This window comes from Nerophis ophidion, linkage group LG23 (genome assembly GCF_033978795.1).
Source record: "Nerophis ophidion isolate RoL-2023_Sa linkage group LG23, RoL_Noph_v1.0, whole genome shotgun sequence".
Classification (NCBI taxonomy): Eukaryota; Metazoa; Chordata; class Actinopteri; order Syngnathiformes; family Syngnathidae; genus Nerophis; species Nerophis ophidion.
Window position 1 is genome coordinate 18,506,321 of NC_084633.1, and position 12,474 is coordinate 18,518,794.

The 12,474-nt window shown below is 42.4% G+C and overlaps 1 protein-coding gene across 3 annotated transcripts in view; it reads left to right on the top strand.

The window, feature by feature from the left end:
* Window positions 1-748: 748 nt before the first annotated feature.
* Window positions 749-12,474, top strand: part of lmtk2 (lemur tyrosine kinase 2) — a 70,295-nt gene continuing 58,569 nt past the window's right edge. For 2 of the 3 annotated variants that reach the window (XM_061885097.1, XM_061885098.1), the window contains exon 1: window positions 749-1,241. In XM_061885097.1, the coding sequence (XP_061741081.1) occupies window positions 1,127-1,241 (115 nt within the window). In that variant the 5' untranslated portion in view covers window positions 749-1,126. The remainder of the gene's footprint in view (window positions 1,242-12,474) is intronic. The other variant, XM_061885099.1, reaches the window with a different exon arrangement.

Genomic DNA, 12,474 nt, shown 5'->3' on the forward strand with positions numbered 1-12,474 from the left:
TCCGTGTTGCATTTAGGGAGTCTGAACCTTCCACTGAACGTGCACATTCACTACACTCGGACCTTGCGGAGAGAATGTGCACGTTCAGTGGAAAGCTCAGACTCCCTAAATGCAACACGGAACGCCACAGGAGGTCCTTCATACCGACAGCCATCAGACTGTATAATGTATATGTTCCTTGACTGCACTTAAATGTAGAATATATTTATACTATTCAGATTATTATATATATAATATATGTTATATATTATTATTATTGTCTATTGTGAGCGAACTGTTGTGCTGAATTTCCCCCAGGGATCAATAAAGTACTTTCTATTCTATTCTATTTTATATATATATATATTTTTTTTTTGTTTTGTTTTTGTTTTAATTTTTTTATTTATTTTATTTTGTGTGTGTCTACAATACTAGGTTGATTGGCAACACTAAATTGGCCCTAGTGTGTGAATGTTGTCTATCTGTCTTGGCCCTGCGATGAGGTGGTGACTTGTCCAGGGTGTACCCCGCCTTCCGCCCGATTGTAGCTGAGCTGGGCGACCCCGTAAAGGGAGTGAGCGGTAGAAAATGGATGGATGGGGGGTGTCTACACTACATTATAATTTAAACTCCTAGCGTTCGTGACACATGAACGGGTTTCTATGGCAAATAATTCGTCGCGTTTGATTGGTGGTCAGTGTCCCAACGTGTCAGTATCCCTTACGCTGATTGGCTATGCCGCCTGTCAATCACGTCCCCGGGGCGGTGAACGCCTGATTTGGTGTTTTGACGTCGAGAAGGAAACATGGCGCTTCGGAGCTGTTTCGTGATAGTCCGGTTAGATTTTAATGCCGCGCTTGTTTGAATCACGTTAAAAAAATACGGGGTATTAAGCTATAATGACAAAACTCGCCCCCTTTTTGTCGGAATGTTGTTTTTTTCCCCGCCGTGTTTGTTGTCGTCTAGCTCGCTTTTAAGACGGTGACATGCTAGCCGGAGCTAGCGGGCTAACTGGACGGCTAAAGCGTCAAATAATGCCTCTTAAATGTTTAATATTAACAAATGGTTGAAACGCAACTCTACTATTTATTGTTTTTTTTAACCGTAGCTCGGCACAGTCTAGCTGCTTGCCGGCCAAGACGGGAAGATGAAGAGCGGTCCTGGGTGTGTTGTGTTGCTGGGCAATGTCATCTTTCTGTCGGCGTGGTGGCTGGCTGACGGGGCTCCTCTTCACTTCCGCCACGGCACAGGTGAGAGCACAGGTGAGGGGAATTCATGTCGACTAAACGTTGTGGTCACTAAATACGAGCCGATCGGTCTCAGCCGCTTTAGCTCGTAGCATTAGCAGCAGTGCTTTAACGCTAACAAGGCAAGGTACCTATTGCCCAATAAAGATGCCAAGTCATAAACACGTGTTGATTTTTAAGCTGGTATTAGGGCTGGGGCGATTTAGCCTTTTCTTTTAATATCGCGATATTTTTAGGCCATATCGCGATATACGATGTATATTACTATATTTTGCCTTGGCCTTGAATGAACACTTGATGCATATAATCACAGCAGTATGGTGATTCTATGTGTCTACATCAGGGGTGCCCACACTTTTTCTGCAGGCGAGCTACTTTTCAATTGACCAACTCGAGGGGATCTACCTCATTTATATATATCATTTATATTTATTTATTTATGGAAGAGACATTTTTGTAAACAAGTTAAATGGGTTTAATGATAATACAAGCATGTGCAACACATATAGATATCTTTCTTTCACAAAGACAAGAACATAAGTTTGTGTATTACCTGATTCCGATGACTTGCATTGATTGGAATCAGACAGTAATGATAACGCCCACATTTTCAAATGGAGGAGAAAAAAAGTTGTCCTTTCTGTACAATACCACATGAAAGTGGTTGGTTTTTGGCATCTAATTCATCCAGCTTCCATACACTTTACAAGAAAAACATTGGCGGCAAATTCCGTAGCTTGCTTGATTGACATTCACGGCACCCGAGGGTTTTGTGAGATGACGCTGGCTGCTGCCAGTTCATTATTATGAAAAAATGACAGAGAGGAAGGCGAGAAACACTTTTTATTTCAACAGACTTTTGCGCCGTCCCTTCCGTCAAAACTCTAAAGGCCGACTGCACATTTCCTATCTTCACAATAAAAGCCCTGCTTCATGCTGCCTGCGCTAACAAAATAAGAGTCTCGGAAAACTGGCGTGCACAAATGATGTGCACGCCAGCTTTCTGAGGGATCGCTTGTGCACGCCAGTTTTCCGAGACTCTGTATTTAGTTAGCGCAGGTAGCATGAAGCAGGGCTTTTATTGTGAAGATAGGAAATGTGCAGTCGCCCTTTAGAGTTTTGACGGAAGGTACGGCGCGAGAGTCTGTTGAAATAAAAAGTCTTTCTCGCCTTCCTCTCTGTCATATTTTAATAATAATGATCTTGCAGCAGCCAGCGTCATCTCACAAGACCCTCCGGTACCGTGAATGTCATTTAAGTGACGTCTTGGTGAAGATTGATGATCACTCATTTTTAGGTCTATTTTTTTAAAAAGCCTGGCTGGAGATCGACTGACACACCCCCCGCGGTCGACTGGTAGCTCGCGATTGACATAATGGGCACCCCTGGTCTACATTAAAACCTTCTTCTTCATCCTGCATTCATATTTGGTACTTTTAAACTTTCATACAGAGAGGGAAATTCCAACCAAGTCGATTGATTTGATTCGATTTTTGATTTTTATTAAGGATGCCACAACAACCCACTAGTCTTCCTGGGGTCCAAAACTCAACACAATTTAGAAAGAGTGAGCATTTTTAGGGAAGCTGTTTTTATACCCAATCATGGTACCCACATGTTCCCAATTCTCTCAATGAGCTTCAAGAGGTAGTCGTCTGAAATGGTTTTCACTTCCCTGTAGGGCTGGGCGATGTGGCTTTTTTTTAATATCTCGATATTTTTAGGCCATGTCACGATAAACGATATATGTCTGGATATTTTGCCTTAGCCTTGAATGAACACTTGATGCATAAAATCACAGCAGTATGAAGATTCTATGTGTCTACATTAAAACATTCTTCATACTGCATTAATATATGATCTTTTTAAACTTTCAAGCAGAGAAGGAAATCACAAGTAAGTCAATTTACCAAAACTGTATTTATTAAACAGTTATTAAGCAGTGGCACAAACATTCATGTCATTTCAAAACAGAAAGTGCAAGATTGTCAGAGATATTTTAAAACAAGCTATTAGTGCACTTTTGTGCATGATGTCACCAAGTTGACATATCAAAACAACACTAATTTCCATCCATTTTCTACCGATCGTCCCTTTTGGGTTTGCGGGGGGTCGCTGCAGCCTATCTCAGCTGTATTCGGGTGGTAGGCAGGGTACACCCTGGACAAGTTGCCACCTCACCGCGTAACACTAAATTAAAGTGTACTTTTTGTACAGAACGCCACTACAATTGTTAAACCCAAATAAAGTGCACTTTTGTGCATGATGTCACACAAGATATTTCAATAAGTGTCAAATAAATACAAGCTGCATAATAGGAAATCAAATATTGTATGTTCTTCGTTATGTGGTAGGTTCCTGCAAACGTTATCTCCTTCTGTTGTTGACTTTTTTTTTTTCATACGATGTTGATCTGGAAATAGTTGCTTCGGCATTTTGTTGGTGTGGCACCGGCCAGATATGTTGACATGCGGAGTTTCAAGCACTCTTTATTCTCTAGCGGGTGACTTTTCAAATGATGCTACATTAGCAGTGCTGCTACTTTTTGTAGCTACGCTTTTGCCACTTAAATGTTGAACATATTCCCGCTTGAAGCCAAACCGCCGCCAGACGATGGATCCCGTGCTGTTTTTCTTGGGAATTAATTTTTCCTCCATTTTTTACCAGATCCGCACCTTCTCACTCTCTTATTACCACCCACACCTCACAGTTAGCATCACAGCTAACGTTACCATGTCGCTACCTCTCTGCTCCGCGGGAGGGTGTGATGTTGCACATGTTACGTGTGTAAGAAGGTGCGCTTGATTTATGTCTCTGTGAGAAGGGGAGACTAGGAAAAGTGGGAAACGCATGCAGTGTAATGCCCGCAGCTAAATGCAACTGTGTGAGAATGTATACTTGAATATCACGATAGTCATTTTCTATATCGCACAGAGACAAACCCGCGATATATCGAGCATATCGATATATCGCCCAGTCCCTAGTATAACATATATTGAACAATAATAATTGGTTGCATGTCACTTGGCAAGTTTCACTGCAATACGGCGCTTTTGGTAGCCATCCACAAGCTTCTGGTTGAATTGTTGATCACTCCTCTTCACAAAATTGGTGCAGTTCAGCTAAATGTGTTGGTTTTCTGACATGGACTTGTTTCTTCAGCATTGTCCACACGTTTAAGTCAGAATTTTGGGAAGCCCATTCTAAAACCTTAATTCTAGCCTGATTTAGCCATTCCTTTACCACTTTTGAGGTGTGTTTGGGGTCATTGTCCTGTTGGAACACCCAACTGCGCCCAAGACCCAACCTCAGGGCTGATAATTTGGAGGTAATCCTCTTTTTTCATTGTACCATTTACTCTCTGTAAAGCACCAGTTCCATTGGCAGCAAAACAGGCCCATAGCATAATACTACCACCACCATGCTTGACGGTAGGTAGGGTGTTCCTGGGATTAAAGGCATCACCTATTCTCCTACAAACATATTCAATGTTTCAATCAATCAATGTTTACTTTTATAGCCCTAAATCCCAAGTGTCTCGAAGGGCTGCACAAGCCAGAACGACATCCTCGGCTCAGATCTGACCACAGAACTTTCGTCCAGAAGGTCATGTCTTTGTCCATGTGTTGTCAGATGAAACAAAAATTGAGCTGTTTGGCCACAATACCCAGCAATATGTTTGGAGGAGAAAAGATGAGTCCTTTTAATCCCAGGAACACCATTTCTACCGTCAAGCATGGTGGTGGTAGTATTATGCTCTGGGCCTGTTTTGCTGCCAATGGAACTGGTGCTTTAAATGGGACATTGAAAAAGGAGGATTACCTCTAAATTCTTTAGGACAACCTAAAATCATCAGCCCGGAGGTTGGGTCTTGGGCATAGTTGGGTGTTCCAACAGGACAATGACCCCAAACACATGTCAAAAGTGGTAAAGGAATGGCTAAATCACCCTGGAATTAAGGTTTTAAAATGGACTTCTCAAAGTCCTGGTATCAACTTGACAATACACGACTTCCGGCATTCCTAATTGAAAGACACACAAGCATATTCATTGCTGCTACGCATATGCTACCCATTGACATTTATGACATAACACAGTAGATTAGAGCTATTCTTTTTATTGTTCTTCTTCATATGGAAAAGATGCTCTTTTTGCAAGCATGCCAGTAAACATGTTTTAGTTTCCGGCTTTTTTTGTTGTTGTAAAGGATCAACCGCCAAAATACTGGTCAAAAGATCTTCTACAGAACAAAAGAAGACGGGGACTACAGTACTTTAAAACAGCAGACTAAGGCCCCGTTTACACTAAACCGGATAAGATTATCCACGGTAAATCACACCTAACCTTGTCTGTGTCCACACACAACAATGCAATCGTTTAAAACCCCCGCCCCCCTGCATTCGCCGGCGCAACGCGACCTAGTACGCATGCCCACGTCATAGTCATCTCCAGTGTTGCTTTGTGTGCAAGTTCTTAAATTTAACTTATCTGAACAATATCCAGTGTTGTGGTATTTCACTGAACTGGAATCCAGTGTACTGTGGGGCCCTATGGTAGTGAATCACACCTGAGACATCATAAATTAATCACATCTTTATAAGACACCTAAACAATGTGATAAAGAACATTTAACATTAATCAATCTCGGGATCTAGGTATCTCACTCTTTTGCCTTCACCTTCATTAGCCATTCGTTTTTGGTGACTTTATATATTCTGGACCCAGACTCAGAGTCTGCGACGTACATGGCTGACAATAACTGATACGGTCTGCTTTGCCAGTCCAAGTGCATTCGCCGTTTTCCTCGACGGCCAGGCATTACAAAGCACACGCTGCCTTTTGTAATGACATCCACGGAAAATCGCGTTCTCCTTGTCTTTGTGACATCAGAAAGAACATGACACAGCCAGCTTCATAATAAAGCGGTTTCGTAACTCTGAGCTAACCACTGGAAACATGAAGGCAAGTCATTCAGGCATGCCCGTGTTTCTCCTTCCGTCTGTAAAGACGCTTGTGTAAATCACACATGAACACCTTAAGAGAAAGTGAGTGCAGCTATTTGGGATACAACAATTCAGACGGCAAGAAAACTTTCCAATGTCCAGGTCAGCTGTGATTTTACTTACCTAAAAACCTTGATCAGTTGCATTAAAACTTTCTTGTTCATACTGCATTAATATATGCTCATTTTAAACTTTCATGCAGAGAGGGATACCACAACCAAGCCAAGTGACCAAACGTGTATTTATTAAACTGTTATTAAGCAGTGGCACAAACATTCATGTCATTTCAAAACAGAAAGTGCAAGATTGTCAGAGTTTTTAAATCAAGCTATGAGTGCATATCAAAACAACCCTACAATAGAGAAGGCCATTACAATAGTTTGAAACAAATATAGTGCACTTTTGTCCATTATGTCAAACAAGATATTTCAATAACTGTCAAATAAAAATGAGCTGCATATTAGGAAATCCAATAGTGTATGTCCTTCGCTATGTGGTAGGTTCCTGCGAAAGTTATCTCCTGCTGTTGACTATTTTTTTCATACGGTGTTGATCTGGAAATGGCATTTTGTTGGTGTGGCACCGAATGGAGATGTTGACATGCGGAGTAAGCACTCTTAATTCTCTAGCAGGTGACTTTTCAAAGGATGCTGCATATTAGCAGTAATGCTACTTTTTGTAGCAATGCTTTTGCCCCACACTTGACAAATTACGGTTGTCTGTTCGACATATTCCCGCTTGAAGCCAAATCACCGCCAGACGATGGACACCTTGCTGTTTTTCTTGGGAATGACTTCTTCCTTCATTTGTTACCGAAGTCGAACCTTCTTTCTCTCGTATTACCACTCGCACCACAGCTAACGTTACCCATGCCGTTACCTCTGCTCCACGAGGGCGTAAACGTATATGACGTATTTTAGAAGATGCGCTTGTTTTCCGTTTCTGTGAGGAGAGACAAGAAAGAGTGAGAAGAGCCTGTAGTGTAATGCCCGCAGCTAAAAGCAACGGTGTGAGAACGTATACTCGAATTTCACGATATAGTCCCTTTCTATATTGCACATAGATAGATAGATAGTACTTTATTTATTCCGTCAGGAGAGTTCCTTCGGGAAAATTAACATTTTCAGCACAATCCCATTCAAGTTTAGACAAACATTACAGGGAGACAGAACAGGATCGCTGACGGGTCTGCCGGCTTCCAGCGCCCCTTACAAAAAAGATGAGATACAGGTAAACAGGGGGAGGGGGTCTTAGTCTGGGCCCTGGAGAGGGGGTGCAGACTGAGGTCAAGGGAAAAAAAACAACAACTCATAGCCATGGTACACAGCCCTCTTCCATGTGTGTAAGAGGGAAACATCAAACATCAAAGAACACAGAGGACATTAAAGACATTAAAGCAGCAGATACAAGCAGACACTTCTACATACAGCTTTTGAATAACAACTAAAATAAACATATCCACTGTGGTGGCCTCTGCGGTGTTCCACGCCATCGTCCGCTGGGGTGGAGGGAGCATGGCCAGAGACAGGAGCAGACCCAACAAAGCAACCAAGACAGCAGACTCCACTCTCGGCCAGTGTCCAGTCCGCATGGATGAGCGAGGATACGTCCAAGGTGACTCAGGTGTCCGACACCTGCTCACCCAGCCAAGACACCACGAAGCCTCTCCGTCCCAGCGCTCAGTGCTAGCTCCGCAGCCCTGTCCCCTCATCCGCACCAAACTCTGCAGTCCTGTCCCCTCATCCGCATCTCCGCATAGACAAACCCGCGATGTATCGAGTATATCGATATATCGCCCAGCCCTACGCTGGTGTTCATATGCAGTGTAGTAACATAGCTCTTCTTCCCGCATCTCGGCTGTTCACTGATCCACACGTGGCCTCAAAAATGTTGTAGGACTCCATCCAAAGTTTATATTCCGCATAGAAGTCTAGCGCCTATGTTCAAAGTGTTCGGTGGTGATAACTGCGGCATAGCATATCCAAAGTGTGGTACCTTGGGTCCCGTGGCATTTTGAGCAATAGCATTATCTATCCAGTAGCTAAGAAACTTCAACAATGAGTTGGACATTCAGTACGTGTCGTTCTAATCTGCTTCAGACAGTAAACAAGTCGTATTAAAACATATGTAATTTGATCCTCGTCGTCATCCATTTTATGTTGTCCAATAAATAAACTTTTGTTGATTATTTTATTGTCAACTATATATTTGTGCGGCAGCACGGTGGGAAAAGGGGTTAGTGCGTCTGCCTCACATTAAGAAGGTCCTGGGTTCAATCACTGGGTCGTTATGTATGGTGTTTGCATGTTCTCCTGCGTGGGTTCCCTCCGGGTACTCCGTCTTCCTCCCACCTGCAAAGACTTGCACCAGGGGATAGTTGTTGTTTATAGAGTATGTCCTAGTCAGCTCCACGTATAGTACATAATATACATACATATCTCCATTGAATAGTCTTGTGCTCAATGGCAATATTATTATTCCACAAAAAAGAAAATATTTTAATGAAGGAAATACATTTTTTTTTTAATTAAATAAAACATACATCAAAAGGGTAGTGGGAAGAAGTATAAACTTTTTGAATCCCCCCCTTTTTTTTTACATAGTTACTTTAACTGATTGATTGATTGATTGATACCTTAATTAGTAGATTGCACAGTTCAGTACATATTCCGTACAATTGACCACTAAATGGTAACACCCCAATAAGTTTTTCAACTTGTTTAAGTCGGGGTCCATGTTAATCAATTCATGGTAAACTTCATGATATCCAGTTTCCTCTGAACTACATTTAATTACAATCATCTGGATCCCCATAACTCAATTTGCCCAGAACAATGTGCTTACATCCATCCATCCATCCATCCATTTCTCTACCGCTTATTCCCTTTTGGGGTTGCGGGGGGCGCTGGCGCCTACAATTCTCAATATATCATCATAAGTAAGTCATGTAAGTCATTTATACTCCTATTCAAAATAAGCCTAGACCTGACAATACCGAACCAAAATATTAGATTTGCACAACTTCTTAAAATGCTCAATGTTTGAACAGTGTTTTGAGTTCATCACTCCGGCTGGTCCATATTTTTACGTTCCTCTGAGGTTATACCCCGCATCCCTTTCTATGAATACATTTTAAATATTTGCCTGCAATTGGTAACTTTTTGCTTTAAACCTGTCAAATATACTTTCAAATCAGGACATTTCTAACAGTTTTGACCTTTAAAAATAAGCTATTTATGTGCTTTTTCAACCTCATAGTATGGATAATTCTAAGTGCCCGTTTTTGTAAGATTAAGGGATGTATGTTGCTTTTATAATTATTATAATTATTTTCCCCACACATCTGCACAGTAAGGATAAATGAGTGAATATTAGAGTTGCTAATTTTCCATCCAGCTCTTGTCGTGCTTTTGCCAGCACTTCAATGCTTCTTGATCATTTTTAAATGAATATATTTAATATGTGCTTTCCAATTTAATTTTTCATCAATTGTTACACCGAGGAATTTACTTTGCTTAACTCGCTGGTCGTGGAACTGTGGACCAGCTCTATACTCTCGGCAGGGTTCTTGAGGGTGCATGGGAGTTTGCCCAACCAGTCTACATGTGCTTTGTGGACTTGGAGAAGGCATTGGACCGTGTCCCTCGGGAAGTCCTGTGGGGAGTGCTCAGAGAGTATGGGGTATCGGACTGTCTTATTGTGGCGGTCCGCTCCCTGTATGATCAGTGCCAGAACTTGGTCTGCATTGCCGTCAGTAAGTCGAACACATTTCAAGTGAGTGGTTGGACTCCGCCAAGGCTGTCCTTTGTCACCGATTCTATTCATAACTTTTATGGACAGAATTTCTAGGCGCAGTCAAGGCGTTGAGGGGTTCCGGTTTGGTAACCGCAGGATTAGGTCTCTGCTTTTTGCAGATGATGTGGTCCTGATGGCTTCATCTGACCGGGATCTTCAGCTCTCGCTGGATCGTTTCGCAGCCGAGTGTGAAGCGACCGGAATGAGAATCAGCACCTCCAAGTCAGAGTCCATGGTTCTCGCCCGGAAAAGGGTGGAGTGCCATCTCCGGGTTGGGGAGGAGACCCTGCCCCAAGTGGAGGAGTTCAAGTACCTAGGAGTCTTGTTCACGAGTGAGGGAAGAGTGGATCGTGAGATCGACAGGCGGATCGGTGCGGCGTCTTCAGTAATGCGGACGTTGTACCGGTCCGTTGTGGTGAAGAAGGAGCTGAGCCGGAAGGTAAAGCTCTCAATTTACCGGTCGATCTACGTTCCCATCCTCACCTATGGTCATGAGCTTTGGGTCATGACCGAAAGGATAAGATCACGGGTACAAGCGGCCGAAATGAGTTTCCTCCGCCGTGTGGCGGGGCTCTCCCTTAGAGATAGGGTGAGAAGCTCTGCCATCCGGGAGGAACTCAAAGTAAAGCCGCTGCTCCTTCACATCGAGAGGAGCCAGATGAGGTGGTTCGGGCATCTGGTCAGGATGCCACCCGTACGCCTCCCTAGGGAGGTGTTTAGGGCACGTCCAACCGGTAGGAGGCCACGGGGAAGACCCAGGACACGTTGGGAAGACTATGTCTCCCGGCTGGCCTGGGAACGCCTCGGGATCCCCCGGGAAGAGCTAGACGAAGTGGCTGGGGAGAGGGAAGTCTGGGTTTCCCTGCTTAGGCTGTTGCCCCCGCGACCCGACCTCGGATAAGCGGAAGATGATGGATGGATGGATGGATAGATGGAACTCGCTCAATGTTAATCCCTTCAATCATCATTTTTATTTGTGTATTTATCTTCTTATTTCCAAATAGAATTATATTTGTTTTACTTAAATTTAGAGACAATGTGTTCCTTTTGAACCATGTTTGCATTTTCATCATTTCTAAAGTGATCGTATTAATAAGTCTATTTAAGTTACTATCAGAAAAAAAATATCTGTATCATCGGCAAATAAGACCATCTTTGAGCATTTTGAGACATTACACAGGTCATTAATATATAAAATAAAAAACTTTGGACCCAAAACTGATCCCTCCGAAACCTATCCCCTATAGAGATATACGTATATATGGAATATCGAGTTTATATCGACATGTCCGGAGTGTAAATGCCTTTCACCTGAGTGCAGCTGAGATAGGCTCCAGCTCTCCTGTGACCTAGAAACAGACAATAGGTAGAAAATGGATGGATATATCTTTGTGCTGAACCACTGCTTCTGGGTTTCTGTACTTTTCACTTACAGTGAATAAGTGGCAGCTACTATACTACAGCAAATATCTATGATTGTGAAATTATCGGCTGGGACATACCATGCTTGCTACATACAGACTAATCTATTTTAATATTTCTATTACTATTAGTAGCCAGTACACATGGTACACATTATCATTAATGCCAGGATGGTCAAGGAGAGAATATAGTTGACAATATCTGTGTAGGTGACTGACGCCCAAAGTTTCATTTTGTTGACTCCTTTTTAGGAGCTATTCAATAGCTATTCGCTCAATAGCTTCAGTTTCTTCAATTTCGTTTTCGCTATCTGCCTCCACACTCCAACCATCCGTTTCAATACATGCGTAATCTGTTGATTTGCTTAAGCCGCTGAAATCCACGTCTGAATCCGAGCTAAAGTCGCTATATCTATATCTGGGCGATATGGACGAAAAAGTATATCTAAATATATGACCTACTCAGTGGCCTAGTGGTTAAAGTATCCAACCTGAGATCGGTAGGTCGTGAGTTCAAATCCCGGCCGAGTCATACTAAAGACTATAAAAATGGGACCTATTACCTCCCTGCTTGGCACTCAGCATTAAGGGTTGGAATTGGGGGTTAAATCACCATAAATGATTCCCGGGCGCGGCACCGCTGCTGCTCACTGCTTAATCAACAGTGGTTCTCAAATGGGGGTACGCGGGCCCCTGGGGGTACTTGAAACTATGCTAAAGGGTACGTGAGATTTTAAAAAAATATTCTAAAAATAGCAAAAATCCTTTATAAGTATATTTATTGAATAATACTTCAACAAAATATGCATGTGAGTTCATAAACTGTGAAAAGAAATGCAATATTCAGTGTTGAAAGCTTGATTTTTTTGTGGACATGTTCCATACATATTGATATTAAAGATTTCTTCTTTTGTGAAGAAATGTTTGAAATTAATAGCCTACCGAAATGAGATTTTCTTATTTAAACGGGGATAGCAGGTCCATTCTATGTGTCATACTTGATCATTTCGCGATATTGCCATATTTTTG